The sequence below is a fragment of the Mytilus trossulus genome, unplaced genomic scaffold, assembly GCF_036588685.1.
Source record: "Mytilus trossulus isolate FHL-02 unplaced genomic scaffold, PNRI_Mtr1.1.1.hap1 h1tg000244l__unscaffolded, whole genome shotgun sequence".
Classification (NCBI taxonomy): domain Eukaryota; kingdom Metazoa; phylum Mollusca; class Bivalvia; order Mytilida; family Mytilidae; genus Mytilus; species Mytilus trossulus.
Window position 1 is genome coordinate 1,160,405 of NW_026963317.1, and position 23,851 is coordinate 1,184,255.

The 23,851-nt window shown below is 32.0% G+C and overlaps 2 protein-coding genes across 3 annotated transcripts; both read left to right on the top strand.

Annotated features, from left to right (window-relative positions):
* The first annotated feature begins 1,300 nt into the window (after positions 1–1,300).
* LOC134701422 (uncharacterized) lies at positions 1,301–3,531 on the top strand. Its single transcript, XM_063562572.1, has 3 exons — positions 1,301–1,761; positions 2,017–2,124; positions 2,520–3,531. The coding sequence occupies exons 1-3, from the start codon at positions 1,468–1,470 to the stop codon at positions 2,655–2,657; spliced, it is 540 nt and encodes a 179-aa protein (XP_063418642.1). The 5' UTR covers positions 1,301–1,467; the 3' UTR covers positions 2,658–3,531.
* Positions 3,532–17,768: 14,237 nt separating this feature from the next.
* LOC134701423 (cyclic AMP-dependent transcription factor ATF-3-like) lies at positions 17,769–21,852 on the top strand. Of its 2 annotated transcripts, none has more exons than XM_063562573.1 (4): positions 17,769–17,850; positions 19,742–19,969; positions 20,753–20,860; positions 21,439–21,852. In XM_063562573.1, the coding sequence occupies exons 1-4, from the start codon at positions 17,833–17,835 to the stop codon at positions 21,583–21,585; spliced, it is 501 nt and encodes a 166-aa protein (XP_063418643.1). In that variant the 5' UTR covers positions 17,769–17,832; the 3' UTR covers positions 21,586–21,852. The 2 variants fall into 2 exon arrangements, with proteins under 2 accessions (XP_063418643.1, XP_063418644.1); XM_063562574.1 differs by lacking the exon at positions 17,769–17,850 and adding an exon at positions 19,554–19,609.
* Positions 21,853–23,851: the final 1,999 nt, after the last annotated feature.

The following is a 23,851-nucleotide window of genomic DNA, read 5'->3' on the forward strand; positions in this document are numbered from 1 at the left end:
CTACATAAAGCTCCAAGTTTGAATTCTTTTTTCCCTTCATTTTCTCCTATCCTCTATTTTTCATGATAACGTCCACTCTTACGTTCGTTATCAAACCCGAAATCACACGAGTAAAGAAATATGTTAATAAATTTGACTGAGATTGTCGTGAATATGTTACAGATAAAAAATATACAAATGCATGAAGATAAAAAAAAAATCATGAAAACTAATCATCTCGGCCAAAATATAGCAAGTATAAGCAATAAATACAGCATAAAAAAGGGCGTTGAAAGGTCAATATAGTAAAACAAAAGACAAAATAAAACATTAACTAATTCCATACTAGTTTGGGCGGATATTTTTTGGAAAAATTTGAAATAAATAGAATATCCCCTAGAGATAAATATATGAGACGTTGCAGCAAAACACACACATTTCTTACCATTGAACCGAAAAAGCACATAGCATAAGTTAGAAGGGACTATAGTCAGGAAACACTACCAAGTGGGGAAAACAACACAAAGATAGTCCCAACTGTCCTAAACTTTGTAAGAGTCTACTCTTTGTAATTAAAAAGTATTTAAATTTTTATTCAACGAATTTATGAGAATACTTAAACGAAATTAAAAGCTTAATATTTTTGACGGTTTGTCTCAGCTTTAAAAAAAAGTCTGTATTGCCAAAACTTAATTGATATGAAAAAAACACAGAGAAGTTTACGTATCTATAAATTTCATATCAATATCTAATTAAAGTACTTGTACATGTATTTGTACCTTCATTTGGTATCTTCAAAGTGATTCTATTTAAAGTTTTAAAGATCAATGGATCATAAAATTTATTAGTAAAATATTTTCTTTAATTATGTATTCAAAATTTATGTTACGTTTACATCTGCTCGTTAGAAATATACAAATGGTCTATTAATAGTGTTTTTTTAAATTTATATATACATGGTCCTATTTAAAAGATTAGTGCAAATTCTCCCAACTTAGTATCGTTCGGAACAGATTTGTCGTAAATGTAGTAGTCGTTCTGTCGATCGTCGATATAGTAATTATAGGCAGAGAATTTATATCATTCGAAAAAGTCGTGCACAGTTATATATCAAAAGTATCAACATACACAAATATTTGATAAATATACGTGTTTTTGATTGAAACATGCTTTTACATAAATTCTCCCAACATGTAGTACACGTCAGTATTTCTATTAATACGTTCAAGGTGTTTCCCATTAAGGTACATGTCATTTCACAACACGTAGTAACTATAATCATCATAGTCAATCATGCGGTTGGTATAAATAGGATTGAATGGGTTACCCAGAGTCATAAGAACAACGACCACAGAACGATAAAGACGTGTTTAAAATTCAGCATGGCTCGATAAATAATGAATACAAGAGAACAATTTAAAGTTAGCACAAGAGTTTGAATTGGCTTTTGCAAGTAATGTCAATAAAGACAATATATGAACAATAACAATGCTTGACTTCGAATGCCCAAGTATGTGGACGACCCCACTGGACAGCTATCCAATGTCAGTACTTGAGACAGAAGAAGCCGATAAATTCATGGAGGCTACGTTCTTTTATGATGCTGAGTTAAAACCTTCTGAGCAGACCGACGGTTTTGCAGAAGCTACTTTAACTGCTTTGGAAACGGGAGAACTTACCCCATTAGTAAAAGAGGAATTAAAGTATACCATACAATCTAGAAGGTTGGCAAATGGTCAAGACGAACTAGGGGTGGAATTCACTAAACCAGAACAAGGACAGGTAAGTTTGTGTTTTATCTATTGTATTTTTATATAGTATATTTAATATTTGTAAATATCATTCGGGTTGTTAAGATAATGTGAAATAAAAAAATAAAAATGAAGGTGAAAAATATTTAATTGAACGAAGTTAGTTGTCCTATTATCAATCTTGTGTCAATTAAATTTCGACCTTTAATTCTTTAAAGATCTTTTTAAATGTATTCGTTAGTATATGCCTTAATTTTATATATATTCATATTGTGATATATTTTAGCTGACGGAAGAGGAAAAGGAGAAAATAGTAAAAAGGCGAGAACAGAATAAACTAGCAGCCAGACGATTTCGTCAACGTCGTCGAGCGAAAGGACCCGTTTATGCAAAGGTAAGCATAATATTTAACACAAATAATGTTTTTTTCTTCTCCTAGAAGTATGTGTGCTTTTTATAGATAAAATGGTATTTCTCTAATCATCTTATCATGCTTATTGAGTGATATGAATAACTTTTCGGTTAAACGAAAACTTGGCAAATTATGCCAAAAATGTGTGCCAGAACTAAGTTAGTTTTATCATCATCCTAAGACCTTCTTGGTGGAAGTGTATATGTGTACGACCCAAAACTAAAAACACGAACACAATGAAAAACAACACATTACAAACAAACACAATTATGATCAATTATAAACAGAATAACAAATAAACAGGTATCAATATTTTCTCTGACATATAATTTTTGATATGTTAATATTTTTTCTAATTTTCTAATTATTATTTTCAGGAAGTGAATGAATTAGAGACGGACAACACAAGAAAACTGGCTGAGATCAGACGTCTGCGAAAAGAGCGGGACGAACTACAGGCGATGTTACATAATCATCTATTGGTCTGTCCCACGGTTACCATTCAAACTGGATGAACATTGGACAAGGAGTTCGATCGTGTGTGAAAAATAACAAGGATTCACTGTTTATAAGTACAGAGAATACAATATAAACATGTGTAAAAAGCGCGGAGCTCTGCTGTGTATATATTTACAATTTAGTTGTATATTACATCTACAACGATTCTGAAGAAACATGGACACATATTAGTGTACACATATAAGCTACATGCATGACAATAATGTCTTAGTGTTTATGTATTACACTAGTTATCAAAATGTGTTTTTTTAATGTATATGCAGTTGAGAGTTGAAAAATTGCTGTTTTCATATAGTTAGTTACTAAAATATATAGAAACAGTATATTAAGAAAAAAAATAATAGAAGCAGTATAAGAACTAAAAAAATACTTTTTGGCAATTACATTTTGTCTTGTTTGTCTATGAAATGATATGTTGTCATAACAAGACAGTGTTACTGTATTTTGCCATACAACTGGTGCTTGCAAATATTAAGGTATTTTATGTTGTAAATTTAAAGATCTGAATCTTTAAACAGTTAGAAAGATTTTCAATTATGAAAAGTAACTAGTCCAAATAGTTGTAGTTGTAACTAGTCCATAAATGAGTGTAGGGCAAACTTATGACAACACTGTGATTAAGAGTTTAAGTTTGATTACTATACTTAGAGCGTTTAGATAATTTCATTTTTTGACGATTTTTCATTTTTTAAAGAAAAAAATGTATTATGTGCAATATTTGTTAACTGAGTAAAAAAGAAATGTTTCTTGGTAGATTTTGTAGAATCTCTTACTCTAATGTTACCATTAAATGGTGTGATATATTGACACGAAATGTACGTGTATATTCAGATTATAGACTGTTATTTACATTAAATATTTCAAAGTTTACTTGTTGTCAATGTATTTATTTCACGTATTAGTAAAATAAACATAGAAGTCACTGTGGTACAAACAAAAATTACCCAGTGAATTATCATTAATAGGAAAAGGGGGGATAGCAGGACAACAGCCTGCATGAAAAGTTTGAGGCAAACTAACGCTATTCAGATTTTAAATGGGGCCAAAACGGAAATACTGAATTTTTAACAAAAAGAAAAGTTGAAGGTTTAGATAGTCAATAGAATAATGGAGAAGACGGAACTAAGTTGAAAAACTTGTATCTAATCCATTTGTTTTGAACAATAAAATATGTTTTAACCAATAGAATAATTTTGCACAAGAGGGACTCAGAAAAGCAATATATAGACAAAGGCAAAATTGTTTAATCTAGTGAAGTTTTTCATTTATTCACGCAAAGAACACACATAAAGGAATTAAGAATATATACAAGATCTGAAATGCATGGATATCTAAGAATATATACAAGATCTGAAATGCATGGATATCTATCAGAAAAAAAATCCATAGTTCTACATTAAATTTCTGTCAAATGCAAAACTTTGATTTATCTTAAGCGAACGCTTTTATGAAATTTGGTACTTGAATTTATCCTGAGGAATTCTATTCTGCAGCCACACGGAAACTCGTATATTGTGGTTCTTCATTTAAAAAAATATATCTTGGTTCTACATTTTAAACGTATACTGAAGTTCTTCATTTTGACACATAAACTGCGGTTCTTCATTTTGATAGATTATACAAAATCTTCGACAAGTTTGACTGATAGGAAAGAAAAGTCTAGAAGGAGGGGCGAAAGATATAAGAGGGACATTCAAACTCATACGTCCGAAATAACTGACAACGCCAAGGCTAAAAAGGAGAAAGACCAACAGAAATAGTATACACAACATAACATAGAAAACTAAAGACTGAGTAACACGAACCCTACCCTGGGGAAGACCTAAAATGCTCCGTATGTGGCACCCGTCGCATGTAAGTACAAACACAGCAATAAGTCTTATACGGTAGGTCCGTCCCATTCGGGAAAAGGGACACGATTGCAGTTACGAAATGAGGAAAATATCCGTAAGAACATATCCGCTATCATCTGTGAAACGGATACCGTTATTCTATAACGACAAACAACTAGTTATTTGATTGGGAGCTCCTTTTAGCAAATTTCCTCTTTCAAGGAAACACGATATGAAAAACGGACGTACAAAATGTTGTTTTTTTTTCGTGCCATTTCCACAAAAAGGGTATACAATATTATATAATCTTCAATATATATTCAATATCAATCCGATATTTACAAGGCAAGTTAATAAAATTGAGAATTGAAATGGGGAATGTGTCAAAGAGACAGCAACCCGACCATGCATAGAAAAAACAACCAACAGGTCTTACGAAGTGTTTGATCAAGATATGTTTTAAGTATATTAGCGAAATACCGAAGTTTATACTTTCCAATCTCTATGACATGCTATATGTGAATTACGTTCTATCAGCTGCTTAGTTTATTGTTGCTCAGTTTATTAAAATTGTTGAGATTTTTTAATACCTAAAATGAGGTCTTTAAACAGACCAAACTTGACTAATTATTTATTCCACTTATACATGCACCCAAATTTGAAAAAAGTTGAAAACTAGGGTTCCGTTGAAAGTATATCAGGCATTCTCATCTGATTCATACAAAAGTCAATCGCACCGGACGTGAATACTGTACATCAATTACAGCATCACTTGAATTTGTTTAATTTTTATATGTGTGCGTAATGAAAATAAAATATAACCTGATAAGATTGGACATCGTAGACCAGTCTAAACCTCAGCGTGTATACACATGTACGTTATACAGAAAACAGAAGCATACATGTCAAGTATCTTGTGCAGTCTTGTGCACAATCTAATTGAAATGTTGATCTCTGATTACGTTATACTGCATGAAATGTTGATCTCTGATTACGTTATACTGCATGCAGTATAACGTAATCAGAGATCAACATTTCAAAGCTCATATGCAGTATAACGTAATCAGAGATCAACATTTCAATTAGATTGTCTTGTGCACACATTCGTACCAGACCGGTCACTTTAGTAAAAGAACCATACATCGTTTAGTGAAGAAAAAATAGAGAAAACATGTTCATATCGCTTAATCTAGAAAAATATCTACATTATGTACGAAAACAGCTACAAAGCGAAGAATTAGATACAATATCATTGTCAACCTTACACTGAGCCCGAAGCTTAGAGCACATGTTATCTATACCAACATTTAAGCCATAAAAAATAAACCTTTACACGAAAAAAGATGATTTATTCAGATCAGGATATAATCATTTCGATATTATTGACTCACTTTAGACAAACCAAGATAACCACGTGAAATATAGTCATTAAAGATCGTATGTTGGTTATTTTTTAATTAAGTGGTCAAGTTTCGTTGCTTGGTTACCGTTTTATCATATATCGGATGATGAAATAATCACAGAAATTACCAATTTGTTTGAATTTGGTATTGTGACGTAAAGCATGATGCTGAACTTGTATCACATTATAACATATTCATAATACGTTACAAATAAAGATAATTGAATAAAGAAAAAATATAAGAAGGTTGTATCTTCAATACTATATAGCGTAGTGACTCTGTATAATTTATTGATGCGTTCATCTTCTCCCAACACATTTAATCGGAATACCTCGGGATACTACGATATGAAATCTGGAAGGAGATTTTATGTAATAACAACACATTGTTGCAACAAATTACCAATATTGTTCAATTGATTGCATTAATGTACAGACAAGAATGATACAAAGATTAAAATACTCATTGTGGTAATGTAAAATAACTAAAATGTCTTGCTAAAAATGATTGTTTCATTTAATAAAATCGAGTTAAGTGTTATATTCTCCCAACTCAAAAATCTGAGCGTTAAACTATGCTCTGAAATAGTATTTGATTAACAAACCAATAATTAGATATCTATTGATTCATGTTTGTTTCACGCTGATAAGGATGCATTGCCAACAAACATATATTAACATGGTTTAATAACAACAAATACTCGTAGAGGTGGTCTATCTTTTACTATGTCATAACTAATTTTTTTTATCTTGTCATGCATGTCATGCCTATAGCACAAAAGTACTGCGACAGACGTTCTTTTCTTCAATCTGGCCGTCTGTATTCAATGACTATTTTCATTAGTAGGACATTCACATGAGTAGGGTGAAACTAGTTCAGTTTCTGAAGTATTGCCCCCCCACCCACACACACACACACACATTTGAATACCTAACACAGGCTGAATTGAACAAGTAGAATACACATTAATATGTGAAATGGTTAGTTTTATGAAAAGGGTAAATTTTCCTGTAAATTATCTGAATCTTAGACTACTATTGTGCTATAGTTGAATCAGAAAATATCAATCATAATATGTTTATAATCTTTTATACTATACCTGTTTATTTGACCAATGGGATTTGTTCTATTTATATACAGAATTTTACTTATAAATAAACTGGCTATTTATAACTGTAGGTGTTTTCGTTGTTGATCCGCGGATTACACAACATGCGGTAATTTTACATATTGAATATGATTTGACCATTTTGGACAATAAGCTATTAATCTGTGAATCATTTCAAAATCAACTTAAATTTTTTAACAAATTCATGTTAAAACATATTTTGATCTAACATTTCGTAATATCTGGTGCTCATGATTATTTAAATTAACTTTATTATGCATGTATATTAAGATTTTTCCGTAAATGGATATGGATAGTAAACTGCACATTTCTAGAAAACAAAGAAATATTGATGCCAACGTTAAAAACATTAATTTATTTATTAATGAAATGCACATTTATACCCCTATATAGATTAAAGGCATATACATTGAATGTATATGCCATGACTAATATGTATAACAAATACAATAAATGTAATACAAAATAGACAGGAAATTGGAAAAAAAGATTTGAAAAACAATGATGAACTAAATTTTAATCTGCTAAACGAGCCCCGGTGTTCCTCAGATCCATAGACTGTTTAATAAAGGAGCACACAGATTTCACTTGCTGACTTGTAGTTAGATTTAGAATATACCAGACAAATCTTTGTGTTGTGTTGAAATCGTTAAAAAAAGGTCATTCCCCAAAGTGGAAGAAAAAATCGTATGCTTGAGAATAAGCCCATTTTGTTTTGATGTTATATGTATTTCTATTTGTATCCATCTGATGAGTTAATATAAAAAAGAAGATGTCGTATTATTGCCAATGATACAACTCTCCACAAGACACCTAAATGGCACAAACATTAACAACTATAGGTCATCATACGGCCTTCAACAATGAGCAAAAACCATACCGCATAGTCAGCTATAAAAGGCCCTAAAATTAAGATGAAAAACAATTCAAAACGAGAAAAATAACGGCTTAATTGAACGAAAACAGATATGTTACAAATTAAAAAAACGACAACCACTGAATTACAGGCTACTGGCTTTGGAAAGGCACATACATAGAGAATGTGACGGGTTAAACATGTAAGCGGGATCCCAACTCCCAACCCGCCCCTAACCTGGGACATGAGTGTAAACAGTACAACATAAGAAGGAACTATAAAAATCAGTTGACTTAACTCATCAAATGGATAACCAGCTTTACAAGACAACAGAGGTTGAACCCTGAACGGTTGGGGCAAGTATGGACATGTACCATTCAATCTGGATTCAGCTCTAATTTGGATTGTGATTAAATAGTTGACACAGCACAGGTTTTTGACACAGAATGAATGTGGTCTAATGAACTTAAAAAAAATGTTTTGCCTTTGAGCAATTCACTATGCTATTGAATATTAATCCTCTCAAAAAAAATGTTTGAAGACATTTTCTTTTTATTTATGAAATCTGAAATGAGAAAAATTGAACCCCCCTCCATTTTTTTCACATCCCCCTTTTCCTTATTCCAAAACTGATCTCAATTAAAATATCTGATAGAGTTTGCAACAATAAACACTCATTTAAATGCATCATAAAATATCAAAATGTAAAAAAAGTGGTTGTAATCACTGAATTGTAAAGATTGTTTTAATATATTAGTTGGTAGTAAAATTGTATATATATATATATATATACATTGTATATTGTAAAGAAAGATAACAATTTTATAAGAAAATTTCACAAAAACTGTGCAATTGAAGATTTCTTGCTATTGCACAATACTGTGCAATTGAAGATTTCTTGCTATTGCGCAATACTGTGCAATCAAAAAATGTTTGCTATTGCACAATACTGTGCAATTAAAGATTTCTTGCGATTGCGCAATACTGTGCAATTGAAAATTTCTTCCAAGAAGAATGCTTATTTTGGACCTGTTTTTGGCCCCTAATTTCTAAACTGTTGGGACAGAACACCCAAAATCAATCCCAACCTTCCTTTTATGGTCATAAACCTTGTGTTTAAATTTCATAGATTTCTATTTACTTTTAGTGCGAAAACCAAATGTCTTCGAACGACGACGACGACGACGACGACGACGACAACGTGATACCAATATAATTCATTTTTTGCTGTCGTATAAAAATACAAATACAACAAAAACATGTGGACGTGGCCGGGTACTTGTACATCCCAACAACAAAAAAAAAACACTTAGTACTGATCTGATAGTACGTTCACGCGGCAGTTACTGACAGCTACTTCAAATTAAGTCACTAACAACTCATAAAAAATCATGCATCTAAGACTTAATCTTTTTAAACTATTTTTTATAGTTCGTTCTAATGTTGTACTATTACAACATTATTTGTAAACTTCTGTGTCATTTTGTCTCTTGTTGAGAGTTGTCTCATTGGCAATCATACCACATCTTCTTTTTTATATTTTTTGAATCATTATTAGTGTTTTTGAGCTGATTCTTTCCAGCAGTGACTGATGCTGCAATGGTATGGTAGATGAAGTACGCGATTGTAACTATCTTGTTCAGGAGTCTTTATGCGAGGTCTTCAGCTCCTCTGGCGGTCCTAAGTTCAGCCAGCTCTGTTTGTATTTATTCCAGAGACGCAAAATTGTCCTCTGGTAATTATTTTCAGTTTTTATTACTTCACTTTGGGACACTCAAACCAGGAGACGGCCGATGACGATATCTCGACAAGCATGCAGGGTCAAACCTTGGCATGGCAGCACGGTGACTTTAGCGTTAGGATGAATGAAATCGTCAAACTTTGTCCTTATAAACGAAAAATTGAGTTGACCATTAAAATTCCATATGAAAAACATTAGCAAAATTTCACAACCCAAAACGATATATGCACTTTAGCGAGTCGCAAATTTCATGAAGCAACAGAACGTGCATAAATACAAAGAATTTTAAGATGCAATTGACCTTTCTTTAAATACCATGTAGAATATATATTTTTGGTGGAGCAGACGATAACGATGGACCCGTGAAGAAGAGACATAGAGGGTCGTACTGAAATGTTGCGTGTTTTTTGTGTGTGCTTAAATCTTTAAAAAATGATTAATTAGCCACGAATATATTCAGTTTTATACAATTACGGCCTACTTTTTTTTTAAAGAAAACTTTATCCGCCCCTAGACTATTCAATACATGTGCTACATGCATTCGGTATCGTTTACTTTATGAACAATTCGTAAACTTGTAATATGGCGCATTTCCTGTTTTTCTTTGCTATAATAAAATACTCTTCTTAATCAGTAATATTTGCAAGTTTGTCTATCTTGATAGCTCATGCATTTTAATTTTTTTTGCTTTATGCAAACGGACGCTCTTATATATAAAACAATTTTTTGTACAGCATGAAAATTATATCAGCAAATACGTTTTATCTTGACTCATTTATTTGTTGATATAAACATGTATTTGCTATGGGTTGTTGTTTTTCTTTAGGAACTACATTATGTGCTGATTAGTCCCAAAACTCCATATTTGGACATTAAAGGGTACATGTATTAGTATACGAGATAATAGATATAGTTCGCGGTAGATTTGAACAGTAGACTTGAGAGCTATATATGGACATTTAACAGATACCACTGGATATTGATATTAAGTCCTGGGCACCTAATATGGATATGACACAATTCCATTTTTATGAGAAAAACCTGAATATTGACCGTATTGTATAGTTTAATAGATGAGACACCTGGATCGATACCTGAAAAGTATGTTGTATTATACTACAGAAAATAAAGGTTATGGTCCTTGTTTTATTGCCTTTTGAGATTTTTAAATTAATGAACCACAACTGTTATTATTATATATATATAATATCGGTTAAATACACCTGCATTAGTCAATTTCTTTATAAATAATCAGAACCTTTTATAGGCAGAGATCCCAATATCAGTACGTCAAAGTAACGAAATTCAACCATTTATACGGTCTATATAATCTATTCCAAACAATATTTGTATGAATAATTATGTTTTCTGTTTCTCAAACATAAGAAGCTACCAAGAAAGCAATTAAATTATTGAATTGAGGGAAAGAACGAAAACATCAACTACGTACATCTTGCGAAAGAGTAAAGATTGATTGAAAGAAGAACAAATCGCGATGATTGGAAGAAGACCAATACAGCACACGACAATACGTTTTTGAGACGTAAAAACAGGATGTCATTTGTTTAAAAGGAGGAGGCATATATTTGGACTAATACTTAAAGATCTACAAAATTAGACGATTTCTGAGCTACAGAAATGATATTTATATGCAAATTCGAAAAATGAATATTAAACTTTCAAATGTTGAACATATATGCATATTTTAACACATATTTGTGAGTCGCAAATATTGAGCACGTGCAAGTGCCAACATAAGTAACATAACACAAAACGAGAAACACCTATGAACTACTGAAAATCCGGTTCCTGACTTGGGACATTATTTAAACCAATATATATTTCAGGTTATGCTTTACTTCATCGTTAAAAGAAAACACGCATAGAAATATTTTCTATGTCCAGGACAGAATGGGCAATCTAGCCCGAAACTGCTTCAGATTTTTAGCAGCTGTTTATTGTCTCTTTAATGTGGATCCAGACTCCTGTAATGCTGCACGTAGAAGAAGAAAAGTTGCTAGTTAATTTCTTTGGTGCGAAGATCTGTCTCAGATAAGGACCTGTCCTTGGAGAACTATCATCAGGAGGTCAGTGTCTTTCTCGTGATTGAAAACATTTTTCGATGTTTTTCTTACAAAAAATGACAGTATTTAAAAAGTTAAAACACATTTCGTTTAATATTAGATTAAAAAATCAGTCAAATTAAGCTCTTATCGCACCCGGTGTTTTACTTATTTTACCAATGTAAGTTTTAGATTGATATATTTATAAATTTGATATATTGTTGTTTTCCGGCAAACTCCAGGCGCAACTGTTGCATACATATTCAGGAGAGATTAAACTCATCAAACAGTGGGAATTTAGACTCCGTTTGCCCCAAAGTGCAAATGACGGTCAAATATTTTATTTCTATTTTTATGATGCCGTATTGAGTTGTAAGATTTTTCGAAAATCATATGGAAAAATCGAAAGTAAAGAATTTTGCAAATTCCAGCATAAATTAGATCATTGTATATGTTTGACCCCGACTATTAAATAACAATTTTTTTTCCGACGTAGCGGTATAGTTTCGGTTTGTGCCCTTTGAACTTTAGGCCGCTTAACTATGGCAACAGAATACGCATGCTCGAAAATCCTTTCTGTGATTGGACAAAATGCTGTCATGGTGGGGGATTTGGTTGTGTTTGAAAAAACGTCTCGAAAATTATATCGTGATGGAAAGCAAGCGAAAAACTGGCTATAAATATTTGAACTAGATCTTACAAAGATTTATATTTTTATTAAAATAATTGTGTCTCCAATAGCTCTTTGCATCCACGACAGTTGTTTATTCGGGACAATTATATAATTTTTAATGTAAACTTTGTTGTACGAACGTACATGACTTTAAGAACGCACCTCCGCATGTGAGATTTCCGCGGAGTTTTGGTGAATGTAAACAGAAAAATACTACGTATACTACGAATAGTTTCGAGCTTTGTTAACCGTGAAATAAGTTTAATGTAAACAGTAGTAAATGTATATTTGTTTCTTGTTATTTGCATTGGATTTTTTGACAAATAAATTTTTTAGGTGTCATCACAATATTCTTATATATTATTGCCTTAATATAACCAGACTTAGTACAGAATTTCTTGTAGTTACATTCAGATGGATATTTTATTAAAGAGGTCCTGCACGTCATTGTGCTTCTGGAGGTTATCGAAATGATAGTTTTAACATATACTCAAATTTAAATACGTCGGATATCTTTTTTAAAGATCGTTCTTGTTGTCTTTTAACATTGCTTCTTTTTTTCTTTTGAATTAAAAGCCGCATTTGGCATTCTACCTCATGGAGACTACATCTTTGACTAGCCTCATTATTTTCGTTGAAAAGAAAAAAAATAACAATCTTAATTAAACATGGTCAAAGTTTATGTAGATTATTGTTAAAGTAAGTAAAATTTTAGTCTAAATCACGCCGTTGGGTTTCTCCTTATTTGCCCGACCGTGCAAGAATTTCATGTGTAGTCAAGGTCGTTAGAAAATCCCTCGACGTCGTCCTTTGGATAATTAAAAATTTCCATGTTTGGGATTTTAATAGCTGACTATGCATTATCGGGATTGTTTGTGTTGATATCCATACGGTGACCTATAGTATTTCACATCCTTGTCCAGTGAATTCTGGCGGATAGTTTTCTCATGGGAAATCATATCTGTATAACATTTATAAAAAAAGGATTATTGACTGAGTGTATTATTCGACTGTTTGTTGATGGCTTTTATCAATAAATTATTTTAATTAGACTTCTGAAATTCGGGAGAAATCCGTTTGCGCCAAAAATGCGTCCTTTTGCGCCACAACTTTATTTCTCCAATGCTACGTTTGCGCCACTCGTTTTAAAATTACATGGTTTCATTTGCGCCAAAAATAAAACATACGATTGCGCCAATTAGAAGAAAAATGACTTCCCTCCACCTTTATTCTGACTTAAAACCGGCAGTTTACACGGCAAATAATTCCTTTTCTGAAACATATCTTCTTCTTACTGCTGCTGCTTTGGTATACTTCCCAAATTATTGTATGTAGTTAGTAACTTCACTTTATTGATAAAAAAAACCCACAAAAATAGAAGGATGCGATGCATTAAACAGTTCAATGTAATTCTTGTGGAATGCTTCTGCTCCATTACTGATACGTCTTGCGGTAGATACATGTAGTTTCAGCCCATACGCATGGTGTCATCAACATATGTGACTAAAACATAATCAGCAAATGCTTCTATGTTCTACTTTTTTGGCATATCTTGTATTAGATATTCAGCAAAGCAATAAGTTTTCTTCTCCCTCTGTACATTTTTTTTCCGACGTAGCGGTATAGTTTCGGTTTGTGCCCTTTGAACTTTAGGCCGCTTAACTATGGCAACAGAATACGCATGCTCGAAAATCCTTTCTGTGATTTGACAAAATGCTGTCATGGTGGGGGATTTGGTTGTGTTTGAAAAAACGTCTCGAAAATTATATCGTGATGGAAAGCAAGCGAAAAAATATAAATATTTGAACTAGATCTTACAAAGATTTATATTTTTATTAAGACGGTCCGTCTAATGCATTTTAAATAATTTCTCTCCAGATGCTCATCTACATGGTGAAATATCTCCGAACATACGATACTTTTTAAGCCAAAAATAAGAATAAATATATATTTATGATAGAGATGTGCATGATGTGTACAGGTAAATTGGCGCAAATGAACTCCGAATATTGGCGCAATTGATACATTTGGAAAACAAAATTTGGCGCAAATGATACCCCTAAAAAACAGTAATTGGCGCAAAGGGACTGCTGCCGGAAATTCTGCCGGTAAACAGATCAGTTTATATAAATATAATATCTAGTATGACTTTTATAACAATAAAAAAACAACAACATTAAAAGTCCGATCTTGCTAGTTGTACACAGCTACTTTTGCATAGGTACTATTTCTGTACTAAAAATCTGTAGTACTGGAAATTTACTTTAAAAATTCAGTACTATTTTGTTACTTTAAAATGATTGTAATATTTAGGTACCTGTATTTTATTATATGGAGGTTCTACAAAAGGTGATTTGTTTTTTGGCAAAACTTAATGGATAAGTATGAAACATTTTAACAGCATGAAATTTGAAATATTATAAAGTTTTATGGTTGGATACTAGCATAATTTTGTTTTTCTACAAATATTATAAGATGCCTAAAAGTTGCTATTTTATCTTCTCTGATGCGTAGAACTGTCTTAGAAAATAACCTATCCTTGGTGTACTTTTATCAAGTGGAAAGTTTCATTAACTGGCAAGAACCATTACATAATACACTTTATCGCTATTTAGTCCATTCCGGGAAAAACAGTCATTTATACAACTTCCTGTTTAGGTCATCGGCCGAAAAATGGAGGTCATCAGTAGTGAGCTGAGGGAGAAAAAACTTAAGAAAGTGATCATCAAGAAACTTTGATATAATATGACCCACTTTTTTTGAAATTAAAATTAAAGTAAAAAAAATGTTTGTTTGAAGTATTTACGGTAGTTTAAACAGGTCTCAATAAAAAAGTATCATGCATGGTGAATTGTTTAAACAGGGTCCCAGATAGCTTGAACTGGATGAAAAAGTTGTGTAATTTTAGAACTTATCCGAAATAGAATAAATAGCGATTAGGTGTAGTTGGTTTTTTTCCAAAAAAAAGAAGACAAAATTGATAAATTTGCTCTTTTTATTCGGTTAATATTACAGAGGGGAAAAAAAAGTCAAATTAAACTCTTATATCCCCCCGTACCTTTACTGACTAATTTTACAATTTTTAGCTTAGTATAATTATAAATTTATCGATTGTTGTTTTTCTTAATTCCAGCCGCAACTATTTCACGCATATTCAGGAGAGATTAAACTCATTAAATCCACCAGGTGAATGGGCCTGCAGAGAAGTACACAATTAGCAGTGGGAATTTAGACTACCTTTCAAGCTATAGGAATCGCTAAATAACCTTCAAATAGTTGTTCATAGGGACCATAACGGTCAGAGATCACAAGCTACCTTTGGGACATCGGATTGAATGTTCTCATTTTTCAGACGTGGCTGTGTATTTGTACATCACTGACACCGTAATACACGATCATACACGTATACGCCACTCATAGCATGGGTTTTGCTGTCGAAATAGAAAATTTTAGAGCTGACTGTTTTTTTATACTCGAGTCCCAGTGGTATTCTTTGTGGTTGTTTTGTAGTTCTGAGAAAACTCCGTTTGACCAAAAGTACAATTTAAAGTTGTAATCAGGTCGAATATTTTAGTTCTATTTTTATGATGACGTATTGAGTTGTAAGATTTTTCGAAAATCTTTCGGAAAAATCGAAAGTAAGAATTTCTTAAATTCCAGCATAAATTAGGTCATTCAATATTTTTGACCCCGACTATTAAATTACGATTTTATTTTGTTCTTAACATTACCATTTTTTTCTTTTAAACTGAAAGCTGCATTGAGCGTTCTACCTTTGACTACACCTTCTAGGCCTCGTTACTTTCATTCGTTAAACGCTTTTAAGGCAAAAATTATCAATCTTAATTAAACATGTTCAAAGTTTATGTAGATTATTTCTTAAATAGGTAAACTTTTATACTTTATCACGCTTTTGGGTTTCTCCTTATTTGACTGACCGTGCAAGATCTTCATGTGTAGTCGAGGTCATTAGAAAACCCCTCGTTCACGTCCTTTGGAATAATTAAAAATTTCCATGTTTGGGACTTTTAATAGCTGAGCATTATAGGGATTGTTTGTGTTGATATCCATACGGTGACCTATAGGATTTCACATCCTTGTCCAGTGAACTCTGGTGGATAGTTTTCTGATTGGAAATCATATCCCATATTTTTTTGGTGTGTTAAGTCAAATATTTTGCATAATGAGACACACGATCATTCAATACACTGTACAACATTTATTTAAAAAAAAGTCTGATTGACTGAGCATATAATTTGACTGTGTTTTGCTGAGTTGGATGGCTTTCATCAATTTATTTACATTTGACTTCGAAAATTCTGCGTAAATAGATAATTGATCAGTTTATATATATGCTATCTAGTATAATTTTTATAATATGCATGGAAAAAAAACGATGAAAAGAGAAAGAGACAAAATCATAGCGAAAAAACGAAACAACGAAAAGACGAGTCAACAGTCCTCAAAAACAATGCAAAACATAAATAGCTATGCTGAAGTACCAACTAATCCTATTGCCCATAGCCTTCATGATCATGTATGAAATACTTTTACAAAGAGAGAACTTGCATCAATTATACTATTAAAAAATCACAAACAACAGACAGTTTGTTCGTTTTCTAAAAATAAAAGATTATTTATTGAAATTGGATGGGACGACCATTTGATAATATTCTTAGGGAGGCATAGCTATTTATTTTCCCTTTAGTTTAAAAAAAAATCTTACTTTTTGGGTTCTTAGCAAATCAAATTGTCGCCCCCTTTAGACATGTTAGAAACAGCTGGTGTTGTGCAGAACATAAGAATTTAAACACTTGTAATATATCAGAGGCGGATTTAGGGGGGGGGGGGCAGGGGGCCCGCCCCCCCCCCTTTTGGGAAAAAAATTGGTTGCTTATATAGGGAATCACTGAAGCGTGACCGGAGCGGGCCCCCACTTATGAAAATTTCTGGATCCGCCACTGTATATTCCGGCAAAATTTAAACATAGCGTTAAAATAGAACACGAATTGAGTTCTGCATTTAAATCATTTCAAAATGGTCAGCTCAAATATGTATGAACAGAATGTCCCTGTTTTAAACAGGGTCGATTATAAAAACATATAATACATTTGTAACCAAGTGTCGTATCATGATTTTCGAGGTTTAAATTTATTCTGTAGGTCATGGAGTTTATATATATATAGATCAATGAATCTTCAGCAGATATCAGCCAAATGAAATTCGGATTTTTCTGTCTGAGAGGATTTGATTTACAAATGTATTTTCAATTTTGTTTTTAGAGTCTTAGTCTGTGTTTTGGTCAGCATGCAAACATTCTAAAATAAGTCCTAAATAAATGACCCAATCGATAAGTTATTTTTAGTAAGGTGTTTTCCATGGGAATCCTCAATCGTGGTGTATAAAAGCTCAACGTTTAATTACGTATTACACAAGTCGGGGCAATTTCAAACGATCCAGACCTTTAAAAGCTTATGCTCAAAAGAAAATATGTAAGTGTACATTTCTAAATACCATTTTCTAAATTTACCCATAAAAATGTTATTAAGTATTTTCTTATTCTGAATTGTATTGCTAAAATAATTAATTACTTGTATATATACATTACCGATGGGGGCCATGTATTTTTCTGTCGTCATCTATATACTTGTATCTATGAAACTTTTCAAATATATATAAAGGTATGACCACCAGAAGGACGTGTACATAATACACATAATGATTCTCAACTTCATGCACACACAATACACAAACTCGATATAAATATTCGTATTAAACATTAGACGTTATTTCATCAGAAACGACGGCAGACTGTAAGTTAACCTTATCAACTCGTCATCTAAAAAAAATAATGTTTCAAATATTTGTTACTGTATATTGAATACTAATATATGCGATGTTAAGCGGCATAACAGAAACTGTACTGTATATTTTAAGTTGACTAACCTTCATGAATGAAAGTGCGTTTTCGTATCTAAAAATGGTAATTCGAACAGTTCGTTTACGACGTACTTCTTGGTTACAAAGCCCGATCAAATTAAATGTGGCAATTCAAATGTATTGAAGAGAAGGCCTTAGGGATAAGAATAAGCCACTTTTCCTTGCTTCAAATTTCAAGTAAGAATTAAGAAAGGTATTATTTAAACCATGTCAGTATCAAAGCGCTGACTCCGGAACAGTTATTAATCTCGGGCGCTAACAACCCATCAGCATTTGCTTTCGAACAAGTGCTAAAAAAATTAAGGGAAAACACTTTCGGCGCTTTTCTGGATTTATCTTTATTTTGAACGCTCTTACCACAAAAATTGAAAGCTAAGGATGCGCAAGAAAATGATTTTATTTATTTTCTTAAATTGTATGCGGCCACATCGCTTTCTGGGTTTGTCATGAACTTGCTCCAACCCCAACCTTTAAAAGTCAAGGACGTATAAAGTTCTTGGTAATGGACTAAATGACCAAAAGAGAAAAAATAAATTCCATCAAAGGTAAAATTAAGCCAGAGGGAGTGCAGCCCCCCCTTTTTTTTAAAAAGTTTGCTCAATGTATTTAAACGAGCAATTTAGAATAAGAAAGTTATGTTATAAATCATGCCAATACCAAAGCACTGACTTCGATGCTGATATATAACGTCCCTTTAGTTTTGACATTTTGAATCACAATATTTTATGCTTATAGTCATTCAATGACTTAGCATAATATATTCTGATTCATGCAAAAGTATTTTTTGTGTCCTTTTGTCTCTCTTTTTTCTCGAACACGTGACTGGTCGAAATCACGTGTATATATGACACACCAATTTTGTCTTCGAATGCGACTGAAAAAAATGCTGCGTAAGTGGAAATAAAATTTATATTTATAGGTATGACGTAATTTGCATACTTTCGACTTGTATCAAAACGGTTATTTGAAAAGTAAAAAGAAATTGTATTATTATTATCGGTTGATTTTTTTTTACTTTGGGAAAGACCACTTAACCTCGAACAATTTTAGAAGTTACCTTTCCTTTTAGATCTATAAATAAACTATCGTGTAGTCTATATATAGATTAAATAAAGTAGGTTACATACACCGATTTGCGCAATATCAATTGAGAAGTCAGATTTGCGCATGCTTTTAATTTTCCTGAGTAAGCGAAAAATTATAATTAGACATGACGTTATGAGAAACGTATATAAAAGGTATTTTAGGAGTTATTGTCATGAGAAGGGTTGATTACTTTGAAATAAACATACGAAGTATAAATTCCAAAAAGTAATGTACAGTTTTGTCAATTTTGAAAAACTATGTGTGTATGTTCAAATAATGAAGATGCGTTTTTAACCAAAAAAAAATCAGAAAGAATACATGATTACTACTAGAACTTTATGCTTTTTTTCTTTACAGTTTTATAAGATGTTGGATAATTCTTATATGTGTGATTTGGAAAATAATATACTTGCAAAAATGGCAAACGGCAGCAGCAATTTGGTAGATGCAACACTTCTAGCATTGGAAACCGGGAATATGTCGCCACTGATAAAAGAAGAGTTAAAATGTACTATTCAATCAAGACGATTAGCCAAGGGACAACACGAAATGGAAGTAGAATTTCCAGAAGAAACAAAACATGAGGTAGGTTAATAGTTAAAAAATCTGATTATTATATATATCATGTGTCCAAGCTTTTCTTACGAAAATCCGATAACCGGTCGCCATTCTTCTATCTGCTTTGAAAATATTTCGAGATCCTCTAGACTTGTCGGATTATACCCACCATCAAAAATTAAAAGGCTGAAATTTCATAGGTTGATGAATTAATTACCAAAAACAGAGAGTAAAACGAAGTGTTGGCAGATCCTTGTACACAGCTTTGACACATGATCGGTATTCTAATGAGATTGATAGTTAAGATTTCAAAACACACATAATATACAATTTATCACTGCAAAATCAAAAGGATTTTAAAGCCGTTTACAGGACTTGCAAAAAGATGTAAAATGAAAATTGATAATTAGTTTTCTTTTGTTTTTTTTAAGGAAGGCGGGTAAAGCTTTTATTTTGTTACTCAATTTGTCTTTTTGTCTAATTATGGTCTAAGAACATTGGTAACCTTCTGTTGCATTAATTCATTGGAAGATTGACGATAAAAAATATGGAATTTTCAAGACAGTTGGAATCATCACTAAATTCCTTCAGTACTACAAGATAAAAATATTTTAAATTAAAATATCTAACATTTACGCATTCAGATTTTAAAATCAAACCTAATAAAGAATAAGCGACAAAGAAAGGTATACCATATGCGGGATATGGAAATTTTTAATCTACAGTTCCAAAGGCACCAAAGCAACTGTATTAAGGAAAAGTTTTGAAGTATTAAAAAATTGTCATTGAATTTCAAATACTTTGTTTCAGCTCACAGAGGAAGAGCGAGATAAGATTGATAAACGTCGAGAGCAAAATAGACTGGCAGCACAAAGATTCCGAGATAGAAAGAAAACTAATTCTACATCACTTTGCAAGGTACGTGTTAAGGATTTGTTTACTTTAAAAATGTTTTATTCAAACAAATTGAATTGCATTGGACAACACGCAGAGCATATGTCAGCGCACTCCATAAAACAAGGTACTATGTATTACAATCAAACTGAAAACAAAAAAAACAACACATAAACAAACATAATGACAGCACATAATTAATTTTTAAAACTACCTCACGAAGCTCAGAGGAAGGATGCTTCATATAGCTAGCTAACTTAGATACAAAATATCAATATTTCATTTTTAATGATTATGTTAGTAGATTCTTTTAAATTGTACTAGTATTTGAAAAACATAAAATTTGCCTTTATTAAAACTTATACTCGTATTTATAAAATTGTTATAAGATAAATTTAAAATTATTTTTAGGTATTGTAAATAACAGAATTGTGAATATTTATAAAAAGGGTTAACATAGTGTTTTTATCAATAAGTAATGATTATATTGAAAATTCTGAACTCTCTGCTATTTTTGACACACTATAAGACATTTATAAAATATTATAAGATGAAAAAGATCATATCAGATTTGAAGCTTTTATCTCAATTTATCATTGTAGAAAATACAAGAACTGGAAGCAGACAACACACAGAAATCATATGAAATTAGGAATCTCCGTGCAGAAAAGGCAAAGTTACAAACAATGCTATACGAACATCTCTTAGTTTGTCCTAGTGCGAAACAAAGTATCAAATTTGAACCATGAAATTTGGTACTAACAGTGACCTATAATGGGATTCCATATACCCTAATATGAACACCAGGAGACAATAGTTAACTGACATACAAAGAATAATTGGAATATTTTCTGGTTGCTCTTATTCTACATATACATCTCATCTAAATTGTTCGTAGAATTCTGACAAGGACAAAGAACGTCGAAAACCTATGATATAGTAGAATGTTGTATCATTCATGATCATTAGTTTGAACTGTCCATACACTTAGCTGTAATAATGAGTATCAAAGTACATGCTGGTTGAACTGTTGATAAGATTCCATTAAAATTTATATTAACACCTATTCATTGATCTACACCTATTCATTGATCTATGCTCTTTGTAAACTTATTATATTTATGAAAGGGACACATCTATATAAAATGTTTTATGAACTGTTATATAGTTCGATCAGTTATAATACTGATTTGTATTATGTGAATGCTTGGTTGTTGAAATGCAAGAGTTATCGTTTGATACATGTCCACTTATTGAAATAAAATTTCATTGCCATCAAAATGTTTTTATTATTATTGTTTGATAACTGAATCTTTAGATGATTTTGTAGCTTGCAACAGTAAATTTAAGCTAGACAATCTTAATTCAATAGGATAATAATTGAGAATGGAAATAGGGAATATGTGCAAGAGACAAAACCCCGTCCAATGAGAAGATAACAGCCGAAGGCCACCAAATGGTCTTAAACGCAGCGAGAAACTCACGTAGTATCCGGAGTTTGTCCTCCGATGGGACCATAAACAATTGTGTGCTAGTTCTGTGAAAAAAGACGTCATACTGAACTCAAAAAACATATACATGAACTAAAATTTAAAAAAATACAAGACTAACTAATGCTAGAGGTTCATGACTTGGGACAGGCGCAACGATGCGGCGGGGTTAAACATGATTTCGAAGGTTAGCAAATTACATGTTTTGTTGTTGTATGATTATATATGTACGCAATTAATCAAATTGATTGTTCTATTCTACAAATGTTGTTTCGATGCCAGGTACTATTCACAAAGGGCAGTTAAATACCATTAGTCGACACAATAGTATGGCCAATAGAAAAAAAAAGAAATTTAAGAATGATAGGAAACTGATATGAGATCAGATTCACCTGAGATCTAACTTGGACTTTGGAAGAGTTTGTGTTGATGTGCAGTCCCTAGTCTACACTTGTGTGTTTATATACCGGTTGTTGTATTTTGTTATTGTCTGATTCATTCGCAATGGTGTTGTCAGTTTATTTTTGATTTGTGAGTGAATGTCTCTGTCGTATCTTTCCCCCCTATTCTGCAAGTTTTCACGACTCGCAGCAAAGATTGAAAAAACCTACTCTTTTCTTATCTGATTTTTTATTTTGCAAATCATCAATTTTTTCAAAAAAAGACTTCATCTCAAGGGACAACAAAACATCGAAAATAGAAAAAAAACATAATCTAGTATATAGGTAACAGCAAGACATGCGGTCCGACATGAACAAATATAGCGGATAAAACTGAATAGCTCGAACAATGTGAACTGTCATTTAATTAGAGGCAACCGCTTACCGATGTTCAAATATCGTCAATTCATTGAGAATATATGAATCGAACTAAAACAAATGTAGAAAACAGGTTACATTAGGTATACTGTAAATTTAGACCTGCATATACGGAATCAAAGTGCCATATAGACATAGAAAACTGGAACATTGGCTTTCAACCAAGTATCGTGTGTACTTAACTCGGAATCATGCATTTTATTGACATTTCCAGTCAAACATCGCATTTTTTTATGAACGACAGGGAAAAACAAAATGAATTTATTCAAATGAAAGCAATGGTTACTAAGAAGAAAAACTGGAAGCATGAACAGTAATTTAAAAAAAATAGTAGAAAGTTGGTACCGACTGGCCATTCAATTATGAATAAAAAAGAAAAAAAAAACACTTGAGCCCCCTCCCCCCCCCAAAAAAAAAAGGAAACAGGAAAAAAATGACCGTTAAACTTTCTACAGAAAACTTAAGACTGAGCAACTTAAAAGACGTCAACACTCAAAAGTAAGCTCAAACGCTATGTTACTTATACCTGTCGCCACGGTTGACAAGCAGGAACAATATGTCAAATAAAAATAAATCAACTTCTCACTAGATGACAATAAAATGCATTTCATAACACATTCTTAAATCGATTATACAATTTCGCCAAATGACTGAAACTATTTACACAATTTTGTGAAATATTGTACATCACACGTATGAGTTAGATA